The following is a 21,851-nucleotide window of genomic DNA, read 5'->3' as shown; positions in this document are numbered from 1 at the left end:
GGAAATTCTGTAATTTTAACTTCACCACATTTATGTGACATGCTATAAATATGACTCTTGCGTTGTATTGCATTATACTGGTGTTTTCCATTATTTTGTCCACCCCATTTATATCAGTGAGGGTAGGCTAAATAACAGAAACACCTCTCTGTATAATGCAATACAGTTCAACAGCACCACAAACTACATCCTCCAAAATGATCATACAGTTGAATCAATACCTTTCTAAAACAGTTTCAACAAAAACAGAACATTATAACCTTTATGAAGGTAGAATTTATTGCAGGACTGTATAGAGCATTGGCATTTCAGAAAATCCTTATATAAAGAGTTTTAAGCCTGGAACCAAGCCAACCAACTACGAGATGAATTGTGACCATAAAACATTTTATTCAGAGCAAAAAATAGATTGGAAAACGGAAAAAAGGCAAAGGTACAAGACTGTGTACATAATTATTTTAAGAGTGAAAGAACTACGTATCCCATAAACCATTGTAAATGATACCTTTCCAACAAATTCTAACCTAATGATAGTAGTGTTGTAGTGATTCTCTAAAAAAATGCAGCATGTCAGAAAGGGAAATCATGGCTGCTCTGTGGTAAACGAAACGTAAACAAATGTAGAGTTCAGTGATAGAACAGTTTTAGCTAGTGAGTTACTGCTAAGGGTGTAAATAAAGTTTTTTCTCAAAAGCTCACTAGCTGTTTGTGGGTTCGCGTTTGCAAGTGCAATCACAGATGTAGCTGTAACACTTTAGGATTGTTGGTAGTGTAGTACTTTTCCATGTGATCACAAATAAAAAGTGTTTTTCTTAAAACAAGGTTGATATCATACAGACTTATACAGGAGCATATACCATCCTTTCACAGTCTCATAGCTCGTGGTAAGTCTACGTTGGATGGTTACGACGCTATGGCTAATAATCAAAATCCTCTATTGAGAATATGAATGGGATTTTCACTTCCAGAACCTCATTGTTGAGCTCTATTAGACTGCATTAGTTTTAGCTAGGTGTACCTAATGAACTGGCAACTGAGTGTAGGTCTATGTCTACACGCACATGCTGAACATAAATTCCTAAGTACAAGTTCCACCCGGACAGCGGGACGGTTGCTGACTGTTTGCTGAGCTACAGACACAGAGAGTAGTAGAACAGATGAAAACTGTGTGCTAACATTGTAAAACCGAAATTGGGTATGCTGATGGATGGATCTCTAGGACTGCAAAGAGCAACTGATCTGTATAAAACTTGAAAACAGAGTTACTTATAAATGCTTGTCTTAATAGACCATTTTCAAATTTACATTTATTGAGAATGTTCACGCTCTGTAATTGTTAAAGTAAGAATTATGGCCAATGAGCCACTATTTAATGTTTTTCAAAAAACATGAATGTTATTAAATGTTCACCCTGACCCCAAAACCAAGCTACTTACCAAAGTGCAGATTGTGTTTACCTGTGTTGTGTTTCATCTCTAATGGCTGCTAATTGTTTGGAGTCCAATTAAGAACAAAACTTTTATAACCGTACATTTTTGGCTCAGAAGTTCATCCTTGCTTGTTTCAAAGCGAGTATTAAAAGAAAGAGGCTGAAGCGAGCAACTGCAACAAACATGTATTTTGGAGAGGTAAAATTAAATGAGAAACTACTGGACCTAAAACCTACCTACGTTGGTAACTACACAAATGTAGGTACATTTTTATGAAAATGTATAGTGGACAGGCAGTTTTATTATACATTTGTGACAGGAAGTTTGTATGCCAATCTTTAAGGTGAATAGAGGGTCTTTGTTAACCTACAGAGCTTTACTTAAATTCTGGTAACAGGGATTTTTTTATGTTAACCATGGTGATGGCAGTGTGTGCAGATGCAGCGGCTAGTAGCTCCTTCAAACATTTTTGTTTTAATTTGTTTTGGGTTTTTTTTGCCTTTTTTGCAAGGACATATTATCTATGACAGAAATATACTCAATGGCATTGGAAAAGGAAGCACAGGGAAGCACATTAATTTAAGTGCAGCAGACCATGGGATGATCATTGGCCACAGCATCTTGACCACCCAGCCAGACCAGCTGGGAGGTGAGAAGAGAGGGAAGTGAGCCCGGATAAGAGCTAAGCTAACCCAGCTTGGACCTAAGGCTGCTCCACTACCCGGCCATTTCCTGGCTAATGTCCTATTGCAGGAAAATGGACTGGACGAAATGATACTCAGGCTAACCCAGCAATGGGAAATCAAAGACCGTTGTGCCCTCATCTTTACAGAGACCTGGCTCCATCACAACATCCCAGATCAAGCTATTGCCCTCGACGGGCGGATCTTGTTCCGCACCGACAGAACGCAAGATTCCGACACGACAAAGTTGATGGATAATGTTTCCCAGATGTCGAGTTTTGTTTTTATGTTAAGATGCCAACCATATTATCAACACTATCTGTTACACTATATTCCCGCTGACGCAAATTAAAAAAAGGCACTACAGAATTATTACTTTCTGGGTGTACATGTGCAAATAACTGTAAATATTGTTTTATTTATTTTATTCTAAATTTAAATATTTGTATATATGTTCTACGTGTGTGAGTAGCATGAAGGGACTACAACTTACATTTCATTGTGCAAACCTGTGTTGACAATTACATGACATTGTGATTTGTAGTGAGAGCAGGGAGCAGGTGGAGGAAAATCTAGAGAGATGGAGGTCTGCTCTGGAAAACAGAGGAATGAAGCTTAGCCGCAGTAAGACAGAATTCATGTGCGTCAATGAGAGGGACCCAGGTGGGACGGTGAGGTTACAGGGAGCAGAGGTGAAGAAGATGCAGGACTTTAAGTACTTAGGGTCAACGGTTCAGAGCAATGGAGACTGTGGAAAAGAGGTGAAGAGGCAAGTGCAAGCAGGTTGGAACGGGTGGAGAAAAGTGTCAGGTGTGTTGTGTGATAAAAGAGTATCAGCAAGAATGAAAGGAAAGGTGTTGAAGACGGTGGTGAGACCAGCGATGTTGTACAGCTTAGAGACAGTGGCACTGAAGAAAAGACAAGAGGTAGAGCTGGAGGTAGCAGAGCTTAAGATGTTGAGGTCCTCTTTGGGAGTGACGAGGACGGACAGGATCAGGAATGAGTACATCAGAGAGACAGCTCATGTTAGATGTTTCGGAGATAAAGTCAGAGAGGCCAGATTGAGGTGGTTTGGACATGTTCAGAGGAGAGACTGTGAATATATTGGTAGAAGGATGCTGAGGTTGGAGCTGCCAGGCAGGAGGTCTAGAGGAAGACCAAAGAGGAGATTTATGGATGTAGTGAGAGAGGACATGAAGTTAATTGGTGTGAGTGAAGAGGATGCAGAGGACAGGGTTAGATGGAGGCACATGATTCGCTGTGGCGACCCCTATAAGGGAACAGCTGAAAGGAAAAGAAGAAACCTGTGTTGACAAATAAATTACCTTGATTCCTTGATAGTGAAGGGCTTAATGTGTGTTTTTGGCAACAAAGTGATGTTTTATGCAAATGCCGTTTTAAGCAAATGTATGGTAAGTAGAGATTTTTGTGACATAGGGAGTTTATGTAAATTGTAGTAATGTGATTACTTGTTATGCAAAATCAGCTCATAAAGGGAGCTTTTGTTATGGAGCTTTTCTTTAAATCCATTAAATTCATGCACGGACATTTCTTTGGCCATTTTTCGTAACATAATAATTAAGACATCACTTGATACCTAATAAGTATGCTAATACTTTCACTACACATTGTGTGTGTGTGTGTGTGTGTGTGTGTGTGTGTAGGTGCGTGTAGATGGTTTAACAGGAAACATTCAGTTTGACCAGTACGGGAAGAGAATCAACTACTCAGTGACAATCATGGAGCTGAAGAACAATGGACCTGTAAAGGTAACTGAAGAATCAATTTGCCATCATGAATACCATGATAGCATGTAGCTATGTGGAAGATATGACTTATCTGTGTGTGTGTGTGTTCGTGTTCGTAGATTGGCTATTGGAATGAGGTGGATAAGATGGTGGTGACAAAGTCAGATCTTTACCCTAACGACACCATGGGAATGGAAAACAAGACAGTCATCGTTACAACTATACTGGTAATGAACAAGCAAATGCAGTGACTTTGGCCCATGACATCCATGAATGTGCATGCCAAGTGAAAAAATGTACCCAATAATGTAACAGTCGCAGTGGAAATGAGCAAAGGTACACAAGCTGTTGGGAGGATTTCAGTATAAACAGAGCCCAGACATTAGCAGCTACTAAAGTAAAACATGGCAGGAAAATGGGCCTAACAGTTTGTGTGTGTGTGTGTGTGCGCGTGTGTGTATGCAGGAAGCCCCCTACGTAATGCTGAAGAAGAATGCTGAGCTGTTTCAAGACAATGACCGTTATGAAGGTATGTTTATGTACTGTACTATATGTGTGTGTGTGTTTAATGATGCTCAATATATTCTTTTTAATTTAATTTACTTTTGTTTACTTATGTGTTTATTAAAGCTACAGAAAAGGTGCTCTATGGTCATCTTTTCCAGATCTATATACAGGGTTATCCATAAATAACAAATCTAATGTAGCACCATCATACAGCTTCAAAACCAATGTGTATTTTCATGTAATACAATACACAGAATATGTTGGTAATATACTTTTAAAAAATTGATGTCACCATCATACCCAGCCATTCTTGAGTGGGTACCTGCTGATTATTTGTATGTGCAATATTCAAAGTATTCCACACTGGCGTTTGTCTAACACTGCTGATGTGTCTCTTTATGCATGTATTTTTTTGTTTTGTTTGTCTTGTTTTTTTTTTTTTTGACTGATGCTAGGTTATTGTGTTGACCTGGCCGCGGAGATTGCAAAGCACTGTGGTATACGCTACCAGCTAAGGATTGTGGGAGATGGCAAATACGGAGCAAGAGATGCAGAAACCAAGATCTGGAACGGTATGGTCGGAGAGCTGGTGTATGGGGTAAGATTTAAAACACAAACACACAATAATATAATGTTTAATGAAAATTCAGTTTTGCTCCTGTTCAAAGTAACAGTGAGGGATGTAGATTTTGGTGAACCTTGGCTGTTCTGAGGTCCTCCATTGGCTGATGACATGTCCAAGAGAGATTCCACTCCAGCTGCACCCTGACATAATTAATCAAATTTGGATTGGGTTTGAATGTAAGCCAATCTTTTGGCAATTTGACATAACACAAACCAGGACAATCCACCCTTGGGAGTCAAAGCATTTTCCATTCTCCTTTAGTCATCCTTTGTTGGTCTGGAACCTGAGTGGCAATGCCGGGTTCCTGAAATGACATATATATACAAAATGGTGAAAAACGTAATAAGTCAAATATGTAGATGTTTGGGTAAGATGGGTGATGACTACGTGGTTAGGTGTTTGGAGAAGCAGCTAGATAGGGTTAGGGATAGGGATTAACGCAGCTGCTTGGCAACTGGGACCAGGGTTGAATCCCAGTCAGAGCATCCCAGTTAAATGAGTTGGTAAATCAGTGAAATACAATGGGATAGGTAAACTGGGTAAATGGCATACGTAGCAAATTGAACTGGGTGGATGGTTAGAATGAATCAGGTAAATTCAGTGGTTAGGTTGTGAGGTAGGTAGTACACAAAGCTAGTGATAAATGTACAACCCATTCTTATTCCCAGGTCGTCAAATACCGACGTTTTGTCACGCCCCTTGGTGTCTCATACAGATGCACAAGGTGACCTTCAGCGTCTGTATGAGACACACAGGGCTTTCAATTAACTGCAATGTAAAACCATCCGCTGCAATATTAGACGCTGAAACACCAAAGTGTTTTAGTGTTTACGATTGGTTATTGTTACGGCTGTCAGTTTAGATTGCTTGTCCCTCGATTCTGAGAAATAAAGTTTTTTGTTGTTGGGCTAGGCTACATTACCCATGATCCTTAGCCACCGCTGCAAGAGGAATCCAGCTCACTGCGAAACCTGAAGTCTGGTGGAAAACGTTTAAATTACTTAATAAAATACTTATTGTACAATGAATTTACAGTCATAATCAGCCAGACATAGTGTGCCACATAGGTTTTTACATAGGGGTTTTTGACATGAAATGCTCCCTGATCCAGGGACAACGTTTTTTCCCTTCTTATTGACTGTTTTCGGTGTCAGTCGGTGACATCATGCGAAAGCTGTAAACCACGGGGTGTTTGATTCCTGTTTTGGCTGAAATGTCTTAAATGAACCAACATTTTTACTTTTTCTGTCATGGTACAGCGTCCCATTTCTAGTGCAATGCGCCATGGTATTTAAGCAACGTCCATTGACTTTCCTTTCGGACCAAACCAGGGTACATTATATTATGGGCTTATTAAGAGGAAGACTATTAGATCTCCGCCAGGGCGATAGAAGTGTGGCTGACTACTCCATGGATTTCCGCACACCTAGCGGCAGACACGAGGTGGAATGAGGAAGCACTACAAGGAGTTTTTGTTAAAGGGTTGAGTGAACAGTTGAAGGACGAGCTATCCACTCGTGATGAACCTGCTAATTTTGATTCTCTTGTCTCCCTCGCCATCCGAATAGGCAATTGCCTGCGTGAACGAAGCCAGGAGAGAGCTAATCACTCCTGTTCTTCCACCAACTCTCGCTCCTCACCACCACGTTTCACAAGAACAGACTGGTATCCACCAGCTAGTCACGCCTTTCCACCCTCTACTCCCCCACCGGAGGAGCCCATGCAGCTCGGCCGAGCTCAGCTTTGTCTTGCGGAACACAACCGGAGGAGAAACACTGGAAGGTGTATGTACTGTGGTCAGCTTGGTCATCTCCGGGAATCCTGTCCTATGCGGCCAAAACATTGGACTCACCACTAGTTGTGGGGGTAGTGGTGAGTCACACATCTGTTTCAGCCCCATCCTTTTCACGCATGCAATACCTGCTACTATCTGTCATCAGACTAATTCATTGTCAGTATCAGCTCTTCTCGATTCAGGCGCCGATGACAGTTTTCTGGACCAGGAGATGGCACACAGAATGGAATCCTGTTGGAACCCCTAGAAAAATCTCTCATTGCCAACGCCTTGGATGGCAGGCTCTTGACCTGAGTGACTCACCATACGGTACCAGTCACCTTAATCTCATCCGGTAAACACGTGAAACCATTCAACTTAACATTATTACATCTCCCGATTCCCCGCTTGTTCTAGGACACACTTGGCTTTGTCTCCATAACTCACACATTGACTGGTTTGCCGGAAAAATTATCAGTTGGAGTCCATTCTGTATCTCTACCTGCCTACAATCTGCACTCCCACCGACAGATGGCACCAACACTCCAGCTCCAGACTCTCCCAACCTGACGGCCATTCCTGCAGTGTACCACGACTTGGGTGAGGTTTTCCGGAAAGATTTGGCTCTTTCCTGACCTCCTCATTGGCCCTACAACTGCACCATCGATCTGCTTCGTGGTGCCGCTCTCCCCTCCAGCCGGTTACACAACATGTCTCATCCTGAGAGGGAGGCTATGGAGAAATATCCACGAGTCTCTGGCAGCAGGCATCATTCGCTCCTCGTCCTCTCCAGTCGGTGCAGGATTTTTCTTGTGTCCGAGAAGGATAAATCTCTTCAGCCTTGCATTGACTATCGACGTCAGGACAACATCACTGTGAAGAATATATACCCTCTTCCCTTGATTAATGCTGCCTTCGAGCCACAAGGGGAAGCCACCATCTTTACTAAACCGGACCTCCGGAATGCCTACGACCTGGTTAGGATCCGCAAGGTAGATGAGTGGAAAACAGCATTCAACACACCCCTAGGTCACTTCTAATACCAGGAGATGCCTTTTGGACTCACCAATGCACCTGCAGTATTCCAGGCCTTGGTCAACAATGTTCTCAGGGACTTCCTCAGCTGGTTTGTGTATGTTTATCTGGATGATATCCTGATCTTCTCCCACAATCAGACTGACCATGTCCTTCACAGTCATCAAGTCCTCCAGAGGTTGCTCGAAAACAAGCTTTTTGTCAAGGCGGAGAAGTGTGAGTTCCATGCCAGCTCTGTGACTTTCGTGGGCTACATCATCGAAAATACCACCCGTAAGAAACTGCAACATTTCCTGGGGTCTGCTAATTTCTACCGCCAATTCATCTGCAACTACAGCCGGGTTGCAGCACCCCTAACCAGACTCACCTCCCCCTGAGTTCCTTACACTTGGACCCCAGAGGCGGACCTCGCATTCAACTGTTCACTTCATGGCTCTTCCCAAACTTCCTACAGCCTGTCAGACTGCCGACGTCATGGTTGACCAGGTTTTCCGCATGCATGGGATACCCCTTGACATCGTTTCTGACCGGGGCCCCCAGTTTGTCTCGCAATTTTGGAAAGCCTTCTGTCAAGCTCTGGGCACCACAGTAAGCCTCTCATCAGGTTTTCACCCCCAAACTAATGGCCAATTGGAGAGGGAAAACCAGGACCTAGAGGCTGCTCTGCGCTGTGTGGCAGCCACGAATCCCAAGCCCTGGAGTTCCCATCTGACCTGGGTGGAATACGTGCAGAACGCGCTGACTAGCGCAGCCACAGGTTTGTCACCTTTTGAAACCTCTCTAGGTTATCAACCCCCCCTGTTTTCATCACAGGAAAGTGAGATCACAGTCCCCTCAGTTCAACATCAACTGCGCCGCTGCCGCAAGATCTGATTGGAGACTCGTGCTGCCCTACTCTGCTCTGCCGCCCACAACCAGCACATCGCGGCACCGGACACCAGCTCCTGAATACACGCCAGGTCAGAAAGTTTGGTTGTCTTCCAGAAATATTTCCCTCAAGGTTGACTCCAGGAAACTGGCTCCCCGGTTCATTGGCCCATACGTTGTGGAAGAAATCATTAACTCCTCTGCAGTCAAATTAAAACTTCCTCGTACCATGAGAATTCACCCCATATTCCATGTCTCACAAACCATTGTCTTCCAGTCCTTTGTGCACGCTGTCCGGCTCCCCTCCACCCGCCCGGGTCATCAACAACCATCCTGCCTACACTGTCTGACGGCTACTGGATGTGCGCTGCCGAGGCAGGGGTCTGCAGTACCTCGTGGACTGGGAGAGATATGGTCTATTCCTAGTGTCTGTTTGTCCCCTGTTGGCCTCCCGATCTATGTGTGTGTGTGTGTGTGTGTGTGTGTGTGCGTGCTGGCGGGGCACAGCCTCCGAGGAATGTCCAATCAGGAATTGTTCCCCAGGCACCCGGCGTTTCCCTCTAGATACCTGGTGTCTCTCCGTATTCACAATAAACTGAAACTAATCACTCTATCCCTCTCTGTGTCCGTCATGCTTTTGGGTCCAGATTCCTTGTGTACTACAACATTTTCTTAGATATATCTTTAGTAGATATATCTTTATATTCTATATATTTTTACGACCCTATTTACAACAATATTTTGAAAACCGGAAGAACTACAACTGTGGTGCTGATTTGTATCAAGCTGCATGGCAAGCCTCTAGGGAATTGTAGTTTTTCAGAAACAGAATCAGAAATACTTTGATCCCCGAGGGGAAACTCTTTTGCTTTTTAGGAAATATTAGTGTTTTTCAAAGGCAGATTTTAAATATCTAATTGTTAAATGGGTAAAAATACATTTTAACCATATTTATTTATCCTGTGCAATTAATTATATTATATTGTGCAACTGTCCTTCATATTTATCTATTATATAAATAGATATATCACACATATATAATTAAAATTATACTTGCTGTAAAATGATTTTCTGTGCACTTAAATTTATTTACACTGTGCAACTACATCTTGTTGTATCGTGTGCAATCTATATATATCTATATCTATATATCTATATCTATATCTCTATATCTATATCTATATCTCTATATCTATATATCTATATCTATATCTATATCTATATCTATATAGTAGTATAATGCTACACACCATGTGTGTATTACAATATCTGTGCAAGTATTCTGTGCAATTATCCCTCATACATATCTGTATAAATGACAGGTGTTCCGTTTGAAATGTATCTTAACTTTTCTTATTTGACGACAAATATGGAAAGAAATGAAGTGTATGAAATATATGAAGGTGACAAGAGCAAAAAATAAATGTGGCATAAATAATAATTATTCCTATAGCTGTCATTCCTATTATTATTATTATTAATATTAACACTACAATTACATTTCTACTATTTTAAAAATTCTAGGTGGTATTTGCATTGTGCCCCCCCCCCAAACCTCTCTCTCTCTGTCTCTCAAAACGGCAGCGGCGGATGGACGCCCACCATTGAGTCTGGTTCTGTCCAAGGTTTCTGCCTCTTAAAGGAAGTTTTTTCTTGCCACTGTCGACATGCTTGCTCATGGTGGGATTTTTTGGGTCTCTGTAAATAATATTATAAAGAGTTTGGTCTAGACCTGCTCTATAGGAAAAGTGCAATGAGATATGTAATTTCTGTTATGAATTGCCGCTATATAAATAAAATTTAATTGAATAATTAATTTATGTAACAGTGGAGGCTGAATGCAATGCATAATATAAAGTCCAGTTTGATGATATACTGTATATATATGAACGTAACAATTGCAGGGATTAAATGAGGGATGTTAAAGGTAAAGTCCAGTTTGATAACCCCTTCTTAAGGAAGGTGATTTCATAATTAAAATATTCTCAGCCACATGTTCTTGGAAATATAAAATGAAATGAACAACATCACATTTTACAATCACAGCCAATAAAACACCTTTTTTAACAGAGATAGTGCCCAAAACAGGAGTCAAACGCGCCAAGGCCACCCCACAATTCCCTACGTAAGCTATGCATACCCACGTCTATAGCAATCACCATAGCAATGAGACCTGAGAGAATATTCTAATAACTAACAAAACTAAGGATCATATACATTCACTGAATGAAGATTGAGAATAAAATGCACATTTCTTGCTAGAAATATTATCAAAACACATTGTAATGCAGAAACTCTTAAAATAATGCATTTTCCACTGAGAATAAAATAAATGTCCACCATTTTGGTTTTCACAAAAAAACTTGGCAGTCACGTGACATGGACACAGGCCAAGAGAAAAGAATAGGACAAAAAAAAAACTTTATTTCTCAGAATTGAAATCATTAAAACTGTTGGCTATAACATTAACCAATCATATTGTTGAATTATCAAGGACACTTTCGTGTTTCAGTTTTGAGAAATGTTGAGGATATCATTAAAAGAAAACCTTAACATGGGAATTAACAGTGAGGAAAATACTTCCAGGCAGCAGGTCCTCGGTTCTCCAATAGGACTGATGCTCACAGTTTCAATATTAACCTGACCGCGGCACGGTGGTCCAATATTGGAGTGAATGGACGACTGGAGCAGTCAGGTAAAATGAGTAGGTAGGTGATTGAACACGAATATGGTTAACTGGATTAGTTGCTGTCAGACGGGTGTGTTCAAGGTAACAAGGGAAAGGACCCAAGGCAGACAATCCAGGCAGGCACAGTTCAGTGATTTCTTGAAAAGTGAGGATATATAAGCTTACTGGCATGGGTAGCAAGTCCAAAGAGAAGTAACTGATAATCCACGGGTGAACAGGAATGGATCAGGAAAAAGGAGCAGGCGGGTACAGATTCCAGTTCAGGTTTCTGGATTTAGGTGTCGGGTTTCAGAGGCTGAAACACAAAGGCATGAAGCAACATTGACGATCTGGCAAGGAACAGGTGGAGATGGGAGTCAGATGACTGGGGCGGGTGGGAAAATCTCAGGGCATCTGGTTGACAGACGGAGAATGGCAAGTCTGGAGAGTTCCTAAGTAATGCATTGGCCTGGGGGAAGTGAAAAGTGGGGCAGACGGTGTAAAATAAAAACAATTGAGGTAGACGTTGTGACAGGTGGTAATATGTGCAATAGGTAGGTCAGGGGTTTTGTGAGATGGGTGATGACTAGTGAATGGAGCAGCAGCTGGATAGACAGCTTGGCAGCTGGGTGACCAAGGTTCAAAGCTTCCAGTGAGAACACCTGGTGAAATACATATAATGGGTGATAAAAGGAGTGGCTGAATAGGTAAATGATACGGGTGGGTAAGTGACTTAAATTGGGTGATTAGATAACTGAAAATGGTTGGTTCAGTATTAGCGATAAATACTTGTGGATGGTTGATCAGGTAATTAAATGGATTAGCTGAATAGGTGAATTGGGAAAAGGACTTAGGTGGTAAGACTGGTTGGGTTGTTGGATTGAGTCAGGTAAATTGGGTGGCAAGGTAATTGAATACGAAGGTGGTTAGCTGGATTATATACAGTGGTGTGAAAAAGTGTTTGCCCCCTTCCTGATTTCTTATTTTTTTGCATGTTTGTCACACTTAAATGTTTCAGATCAAACAAATTTAAATATTAGTCAAAGATAACACAAGTAAACACAAAATGCAGTTTTTAAATGAAGGTTGTTATTATTAAGGGGAAACAAAATCCAAACCTACATGGCCCTGTGTGAAATAGCGATTGCCCCCTAAACCCAATAACTGGTTGGACCACCCTTAGCAGCGACAACTGCAATCAAGCATTTGCGATAACTTGCAATGAGTCTTTTATAGCGCTGTGGAGGAATTTTGGCCTACTCATCTTTGCAGAATTGTTGTAATTCATTAGGGTTTTCAAGCATGAACTGCCTTTTTAAGGTCATGCCACAGCATCTCAATAGGATTCAGGTCAGGACTTTGACTAGGCCACTCCAAAGTCTTCATTTTGTTCTTCTTCAGCCATTCAGTGGTGGAGTTGCTGATGTGTTTTGGATCATTGTCCTGCTGCAGAACCCAAGTTCAGTTGGGGGTAATTTTGGTTGGCCGGCCACTCCTGGGAAGGTTCACCAGGTTGTTTTCGCCATTTGTGGATAATGGTCTTACTGTGGTTCGCTGGAGTCCCAAAGCTTTAGAAATGGCTTTATAACCTTTACCAGAGTGATAGATCTCAATTACTTTCTTTCTCATTTGTTCCTGAATTTCTTTGGATCTCAGCATGCTGTCTAGCTTTTGAAGATCTGTTGATCTACTTCACTTTGTCAGACAGGTCCTATTTAAGTGATTTCTTGATTGAGAACAGGTGTGGGAGTTATGTTTTAACAGGGGGGGCAATCACTATTTCACACAGGGCCATGTAGGTTTGGATTTTGTTTTCCCATAATAATAGCAACCTTCATTTAAAAACTGCATTTTGTGTTTACTTGTGTTATCTTTGACTAATATTTAAATTTCTTTGATGATCTGAAACATTTAAGTGTGACAAACATGCAAAAAAAATAAGAAGTCAGCAAGGGGGCAAACACTTTTTCACACCACTGTAGGTGGTAATATGTGGAATGGGTTGATAGAGTAGGGGTTAAGGCAGCACTGGGAGTCCAAGTAAGAGCACCTATTCAGTTAAATTAGGTGGTAAATCTGTAATACATACAATACATACAATAGGATGGGTAAACTGGGAAGTGGCAGGTGGTAATAATTGGACTGGGTGGATGGTTAGAATGAATCAGTTGGTTAGGTAAATTAATAGGTAGGAATGGGTAAATGACAAAGTCAGGTAATAGGTAACAGAAATAGGTGATGAAGATTGGTGGTAATATGTGGAATAGGTAGATGGTTGTTTTTTAGGGAACAGGTTTCTGTGAATTTATGTTTCTGTTCATGTTGAAGATTTGGCAGTCAACATGTTTCCCACTTCATGCATGATTTTATTTGGCATCACAACTAAAACAGTTAAACATCACTGTAATGCAATAAATAAAATACAAGTAAACTTAAATGTATTCTCATGTGTTCTCAGGGAATGTGATGAGGGAGTCCACACAAGAGATATACTTAAAACAAATGTAATTTATTACAACTAAGGGTTAACACAAAACAATCAACAGGGTGTGTAGGTTAGCAACATTAGCAATGAAAGCAGCGAGGAGCAGGTATGTTGTGGAGGTGTTGGATGTGCAAAAGAAGAGGATGCAGCTACATCCTACCGCTTTTATAACCTGGAAGAACAGGTGAATCAAATGAGTTGATGACCCTCCACTGTCTGCCAATTATCTGCTGAGCTTGGCAAGGACAGCCTCCCTGACAGTGGGAGGTGCATCACACCAGATTTTAAAAAAGTGTCTTGTATGTTTCTTTCAGCTCTTTGCAACAGTCTCTCATTCTGTCTTTGTCCAACAGAAAGCAGATATAGCAGTTGCTCCCCTGACGATCACTCTTGTTCGTGAAGAGGTGATAGATTTCTCCAAACCCTTCATGTCCTTGGGAATCTCCATCATGATCAAAAAACCGCAGAAATCCAAACCAGGAGTCTTCTCCTTTCTGGACCCACTGGCCTATGAAATCTGGATGTGCATTGTCTTCGCCTATATAGGAGTTAGTGTTGTACTCTTTCTGGTAAGTCAGTCTGTTTATGTGTATATATGTGTTTTGTTCCCATCAGAACTCTCAAGTACTATACTGTCACCATGGCTGTTCTTAATGTGGGCATGTTATAGGCATGCATGAATATGCTGCTTGAAATGTGCTGACTGAGTGTAGTTTAAGCCTAACAATAAGATTCAGATCCCAGTAATACACATAACGTGTCAGTGGAGACAGCTGTATTGATGTCAGTCAGACACTGGTGGTGGTGATGGGATGAAGAGACTGGCTGAGATTTGGATGGATGTGGTGAGGTCAGACCTGGGAGGTGAATGGGGTGGAGGAGGGTTGTGATTATTCACACTGACTGACAGTAGCAGAGGGGAGAACAGATTTAAAGTTTGACAGCAACGATATGATTGGCTAATGGAGGTTGTGGCAAAATCTGTCTGGTTTACTGAAGAGTAAACGCCCATACTGATTACAGAGAAAGCGGGGGAAAGAAATGTGAATGAATGAATAGCATTGTCATGGTTTTGGGCTTTTGATCTGCTATTTCCTGATTTATTTTGAAGTGTTCTCCTCTCCTTGTGTGTTTTGTTGTTTTACTTCCTGTCTGTTTTTTTCCCCCTCCAATTTTGATTGTTTGCCCCGCCCTAATTAGTTGCACCTGTGTCTTGTTGTCTCCCCTACATAAGTGTATTTAGTCTGAGTTTTTCCCTTTGTTCAGTGTCAGTTCATCATTGTATGTTGCACCACTGTCAAGCACCCTGTTTTGTTGATTCCCTACACTTTGCCTGTTTGTGGATTTTGGTAGTCCACTGTTGGCTTTTGTTTCTTTTGTTCAAGACTGCTTGCCTGCTCCCTGTCTGAATTGTTTAGCCTCTGTTGGACTGCCTGAAATAGGTGTAAGCTTTTTTGTTTATCATTAAATGGTTGATCTGCACCTGTTCTGCCTACCTGTCTACATTTGGGTCCTTTCCCTGCTACCCTGCTTGGAAATTAGCTATAGACACTGTAGTGTTTTGCAAAGTCAGGAACCAGAAGAACAATGAAGTTTGTCGGCTTTAATCTCAAACATAATACTTTTTCATGACAGCCCTTAAGTGTCGTGCTACACAGAAAAAAAATGTGTGTTTCCGGCGCATCACCACTGTAGTAACATTGCACATAAAATAGTGCTATCGTAGAAAAGGTTTCAGTCGTAGTCATCTGGACACTGTTTTCAGAATCAAGACGTTTCGGCTCCCATCCGGAAGTCATTCTCAATTGTGAAAAAATTGGACGGGAACTGGAAATTTAAACTACTCTGAGTTACATAAGCCCTGCCCTCAGGAAGGAATCTGCCTGAGTATCTGTTAATAGCTAGTTTCACCTGAAACTGACCTAATAGTTTCAAGATGGCCCAGTAATCAGTAATCAGGCCTATTGTTCTCTGGCTGCATCTACTTCATCACTGCTAAGTGCCTGATTAGCATGTGATAGGCGTGACCAAGGTGATAATACACTCTGATAGACTTTGGGCAGATTAAATCTCAGACCACCATTTCTGTTCAAAGAGGGGTTCTCTTTCTTCACAAAAATGGCTTCCTTGACGCCCCGTTCCCCGATAGAACACTCCTGGACGAATGAGGGACTACACCGTCTAAAATAGTGCTATTACATTACATCACCCTTTCTTTGAGTCTGTTAAGACTAGTAACAGGTTAGTACTGTCATGGTGCTCCAAAAGCCTCAACAAAACAAGTATGTAACTAGCTTGTAACATTACATAAAAACTAATAAATCTCACAACTTGCCATTGAGCTTTCTTAACATGACCCCATATGGCCTAACTGTGATCATAAAACAATGAACAATAGCATTATAGCTTCTTTTTTTCTGTTACTTAACATACTCTGCATATCTGCTAGGTGGTTTCACAACTCTACCACTAAATGTGGTATGAACTGGAGTCAAAAGGTAAACTATATTTCTCCTGATTGGGTGGATCAGGTACTGGAACCTCAAATGAAGGAGATGAATGTGGTTCTCCATTATCTACGCCCTGTTGCAGTCCATCTCTTGCAGGTGTGGCTGGGGTATTGCGGATGGGTTTCAGGTGTCGGCGGTTCCTCCTCAGTACTCCTCCTTCCGTTTGGACCAAATAAGACCTCGGGGAGTCACACCGCTGCAGGACAGTTGCTGGCTTTATCCATCCCTTTCCACTGTCCAATTTTACTGCAACACCAAGTCCTGATTGAAGTTCTGGTAGGGGTTTAGCACCATATCTGCAGTTGTAGGCGCGCTTGTAGTTCTCTTTTGTTCTTTTATCAGCCTGTCTCACAAGCTGAAGGTCAGGCCACGCTGGTTGGAGTTTTGTTTCCAAGGTCGGGATCATAGTTTGGATCTGTCTCCCTAGCATGAGCTGGGCTGGGCTCACGCTGGTGGCTTGAATGGGAGTAGACCTGTAAATCACGAGCGCCAAGAAAGGGTCGGTCTGTCTCAAAATGTGTTTGGCTGTCTGCACAGCTCTCTCAGCCTCACCATTAGCCTGTGGATAGTGAGGACTAGTAGTAATATGCTTAATATCAAAACCTTTGACAAACTGCATGAAAGTTCTCCCTGAAAATTGGGGACCATTGTCAGTAACAAGTTCCTTTGGGCAGCCCCATCTTGCACAGATGTTTTTCAGGTTGGCAACTGTGGTCTCACTCGACATGTTTTTCAGGTGGGCTAGCTCTATGTAACGGGAGAAATAGTCAACAACCACTAAGTAGTTCTGCTTATTCAGTTCGCATATATCTGCTGCTACTCTTTCCCATGGACGGCTAGGTAGCGATATAGTTAGCAGAGGTTCTCTTTTCTGACTAGGTTTTAATTCTTGACAGTGGGTGCAAGTACTGACCATTTGTTTAATCTCAGTGCTTAGCCCCGGCCACCACACGCTACAATTTGCTCTTTCTCTGCACTTTACGATTCCCTGATGTCCATCATGAATGCGCTGCAAAATCTCCGGCTTTAACTGTTGTGGCACCACTATTCTGTCATTGTACAACACCAGGCCGTTCGACACTGTGAGGGAATGTCTGTTAGTGTAGTAAGGTTTTGCCTAAGTTTTGAACCATTTGAAGTTCTGTCTTGTAGGGTTGTCTGTTTGACCAAATCTAACTTGGTGGGAGAAATGGGCCACATGGTTTGTGTTTCGTGTTCATGTGCCTCTATTTCCTCTAACAGTTCTGCTATCTCGTGTGTCACAGCTGCTTGAGGATGTTGTGAGAGAGTATCTGCAACCACGGGTTCTTTGCTGGGTACATATACAGCTGTGGGGTTGTACCGCATCATTCTTAACAACAGTCTTTGACATCTCAGCGGCACAGAATGGAGATCTTTGCTGTTTATTAGAGGGATCAATTGTCATGAGGGGTGCTGTATGGAGGTATGTGGACCCAAAAGCAGATGACGAGGAAGCAGTCTCAGGGAAAAATAGCCGGATGACTACCGTGTTTATTGTGGGGTGGTATGCAGGCAAGAACAGGCAGAGGTGAGCAGACAGGTAATGAGCAGACAAAAGGCAGATAAGTACCGGATAGCATGGGTGAAAGCAGGGGAGTGAGTCCAAGGTGGGAACACAGTTCACAGGGGAGCAGGCAAAATCCAAAAATCCAAAATCCAAGAATCCAGAATCCAAACAAGGTCCACAGGAGAACAAAGAATCCAAAACAAACTCACTAGATACGCTTGGCAGCAACAACACCATGTGTACAACGATGATCCGACACAGAACAAAGAAAAGACCAAGACTAAATACCCTAGGGGAGGTGAGATAACAAGACACAGGTGCCAACAATCAAGGGAGGACCAACAATCAAAACTGGAGGGAAAACACAGACAGGAAGTAAAAACACAAGACACAGGAAAGAGAATACTACAAAATAAACCAGGAAGTGACAATACCTAAACTACAACATCAATGGTTTGTGGTCACTCTGAAGAATAAAGGAGTCTAAGCCGTACAGGTACCTGCAGAATTTCTCGCATGCCCAGACTGCAGCGAGACACTCCTTTTCGATTTGAGCATAACGTTGCTCAGCCTCGGTGAGTGTTCTGGAACAAAAGCTCACAGGTTTCAACTGTCCATTGTGATCTTGGAGCAACACTCCGCCTAAACCATAACTACTAGCATCTGCGCTGACAATAGTTGGTTTAGTTAAATCATAGAATGCTAGTACAGGTGACTTAGTGACAAGCTTTTCGACTGAACGCATTTTCTTGAGCAATGTCCCAAGTCCACGTCACTTCATGTTTGAGTAGGTTGTTGAGAGGTTTAGTGACCTCAGAAAGGTTTGGTAAGTATCTGCCTAAGTAGTGGATCATTCCAAGCATCCGCCTCAGGTCTGAAACGTTCTTTGGTGTCTCAAGATCAGTGACTGCTTTGCTTTTAGCTTTGTCAGGCCTAATGCCGTGTTCGTCAATGCAATGTCCCAGGTAGTTGAGCTGGTGCTGTCGCAGGAGGCATTTCTCATGATTTAGCTTTAAACCTGCTTCTTTGAGTGTATTTAGAGTATTTTGCAATCTCACCTCATGTTCCTCTGGTGTGTTTGAATAGATCAGTATATCGTCCATGTAGACTGCTACCCCTTCGTGTCCTTTTAAAAGCTTTGTCATCTCTCGCTGGAAGATTTCTGGAGCGCTGGTGATCCCAAAAGGTAATCTGTTAAAATAGTGCCTGCCAAAGGGAGTTATAAAGGTAGTTAACTTAGCACTGTCCGGGTCAAGTGGTATTTGCCAGAAACCACTTGCAGCATCTAACAGGGAAAACACTTTGGCACCTGCTAGTTTGGGCAAAATGTCATCAACTGTGGGCAAAACATATTCTCTTTTCACCGCTTTGTTGAGCACTTTGAGGTCTATACAGATTCTTGGTTGTTCTTTGTTTTTCTTTGGTACGGGGACCATAGGTGCACACCACTCCGTTGGCTCTGAGATTGGCTGAATCACACCACAGTCCACCATGCGATCCAACTCTTTTTTCATTTTTGGTAACATGGGTACTGACAATCTCCTGGCAGTTGCGACACTGTAAGGAACTGCATCCTCTCTAAGAGTGATTTTGATTGGCTTGATTTTCAACTTCCCAATCTCACTGGGCTAAGAGTCAATGGTTTGTGTAGAAGCTTTTATTTCTTCCATGCGCTTTATCAGGCCCATAGCGACTGTTACATTGCGACTCAAGAGGTGGCTGCTTTGTGGACCTCTGATCACATTTATTTTGAATCGTAATCTTTTCTTTTTCCTTATTGTTGTGGCTATAAAATAACCTAAACAGTTCAGTTTGCCTCCAGGACTGTCTAATTTGTTTGTTGGTTGTCTCAGTTTTTGTTTATAGACAAGCTTATTAAATGTCTCTTCTGGTATAACACTTGTGTTCAGCCCCTGAGTCAATCTTAAATGTTACCTGTTAACCTTGGATTGGCAGCTTTACAATTCATGCCTTTGTGGAATCCTCTACATCTGTGATTCCCCCCAGAAAGTAAGTTGGACTGCTCTCATTTCCTTGTTTGGGTGCAATGACCTCATTGACTACACAGGAGCGACAAACTACTGCAAAATGGCCCAGCTTTTTACAGCTCCTACATTCTGCATTACGTGCTGGACACTTGTCGTTCTTTGGATGCATGCGGCCACATCTTGTGCATTTGGGCCCTTTACTCACATTTTGATGTTGCTTCATTTTGACTCCTGCATGCTGGAGTCACAGTGTGTTTCAGTGTGTTTCTGTTCGTCTCTGTATGGCTGGCGTTTATAGGCCACTTCACTTAGATGTGCATTGGCACCTTGTTCACTAACGTGTTGTTTCACTTGCTCCGACTGCCTCACAAGCTCCACTGCTTTACTGAGGATTAAGTCAGGCATCAATTGCAGTTTCTCGGACAGTTCTTTATCCAGGATTCCAATGACCAATCTGTCAGGATGTTTTCTTCTTTTACCTCGCCAAATGCACAGGTGTCTGCCAACTCGTGTAGCGTTCTGATGTATTCCTCCACCGTTTCTCCGGTTCTTTGAATGTGCTGATGAAAACGAGCTCTTTCGTGAATTGTGTTCACTTTAGGCACGAAATAGTTGCCTAGTTTCTCTAAGACAATCTCATAATCGTCCTCTTCATCCCCTTCCTCGAAGGTGAATGTCTTGTACACTTGCTCGGCTTCTTTCCCAAGTGAATACAACAGTGTACAGACCTGGACATCTCCGTCCTCTAGGTTAAGCTTTGTTGCCGTTCGGTAGCGCTGAAATCGCTGCCACCACTCTGGCCAATGCTCCGGCCGTGAAAAATCAAAAGTTTCTCGAGGTGGCAATTCTTCTGACACCATGTAAAACAGATGTTTTACAAGGGGATTCAGACAGATGATTCATCACTAACTTACTGGATCAGATCAGCTGGAAGATAAGCTGTCTATGAACACCAGACCAAAACTGCTCACAGCGTCGACTGGGAAGGGGTCAAAAGTAATTGAAAAGGAGTCAGTGGATGGCCGGAGAAAGATCAAGGAGGACATTCACATCTGACACCAGAGACGTTCATTGAACAGAGACGGGGGTTACCATCTCACCCACATATACAACCACCTGTTACCACACATAAATTGATGACGATGACAACTGGGCCAGTTCCATACACTCATGAAGACTGTTGGTGACAAAAGCTCTGAAAAAGCTACTAAGTGGACCCTGAGTAGAGATTATTTTGTCACACAATTTGTGAGTGTTTGGTCTGTAGCTGTAATTAGATCAAGGTTAGATTGTGGGAGTCTTGTGTATAGATCTGCATCAAAATCTGTACTTGGGGTATTGGATGTAATCCAGGCCCAGACCCTTACAGGCTGTCTAAGCAGTTCAGCATAATTTTCATGTGATTTCATCAATTTCACGTCCATGTGATGGAACCAAGCAGCAACTTCCGGGGCTGTAAAAATTAAGCCTACGTGGAAGTGCCAAAAACTGCAGTTCAATGAATGGCCACTTAAGGCTGGCTCCAAAAGAGAAAGTCAACCCCCGTAGAGCCCCATGTTAAAATGAACAATTTTACAGCAGAAACAAACATGTAAATGGACTGTACTTATATAGCGCCTTTCTAGTCTAACTACTCAAAGCGCTTGTTTACAGCCTGGTACAAAAAAAACGGTGCGCTGGAAACACACACATTTTTTTCCTGTGTAGCACGACACTTAAGGGCTGTCATGAAAAAGTGTTATGTTCGAGATTAAAGCCGACAAACTTTATTGATCGTCTGGTTCCTGACTTTGCATAACACTACATGGTGTCAGAAGAATTCCCACCTCGAGAAACTTTTGATTTTTCATGGCCGGAGTGGCGGCAGTGATTTCAGCGCTACCGAACGGCATTGAAGCTCAACTTAGAGGACGGAGATGTCCAGGTCTGTACACTGTTGTATTCACTTGTGAAAGAAGCCGAGCAAGTGTACAAGACATTCACCTCACCAATGAGAGGGACCC

At 42.2% G+C, this 21,851-nt stretch overlaps 1 protein-coding gene across 9 annotated transcripts in view; it reads left to right on the top strand.

Annotated features, from left to right (window-relative positions):
* The window catches only part of LOC122873249 (glutamate receptor 2-like), a 150,195-nt gene that overhangs the window by 57,422 nt on the left and 70,922 nt on the right, over positions 1-21,851 (top strand). For all 9 annotated transcript variants that reach the window (XR_006377388.1, XR_006377387.1, XM_044189706.1 and 6 more), the window contains exons 9-13: positions 3,778-3,882; positions 3,981-4,088; positions 4,327-4,390; positions 4,824-4,966; positions 14,176-14,391. Coding sequence is in view for 7 of the 9 variants with exons in the window: in XM_044189706.1 (XP_044045641.1) it covers positions 3,778-3,882; positions 3,981-4,088; positions 4,327-4,390; positions 4,824-4,966; positions 14,176-14,391 (636 nt within the window). In the remaining 2 variants the exon portion in view is untranslated. The remainder of the gene's footprint in view (positions 1-3,777; positions 3,883-3,980; positions 4,089-4,326; positions 4,391-4,823; positions 4,967-14,175; positions 14,392-21,851) is intronic.

The sequence above is a fragment of the Siniperca chuatsi genome, linkage group LG3 (assembly GCF_020085105.1).
Source record: "Siniperca chuatsi isolate FFG_IHB_CAS linkage group LG3, ASM2008510v1, whole genome shotgun sequence".
Classification (NCBI taxonomy): Eukaryota; Metazoa; Chordata; class Actinopteri; order Centrarchiformes; family Sinipercidae; genus Siniperca; species Siniperca chuatsi.
Note: the sequence above shows the minus strand (reverse complement) of the source record. Positions and strands in the feature narration are given on the sequence as shown.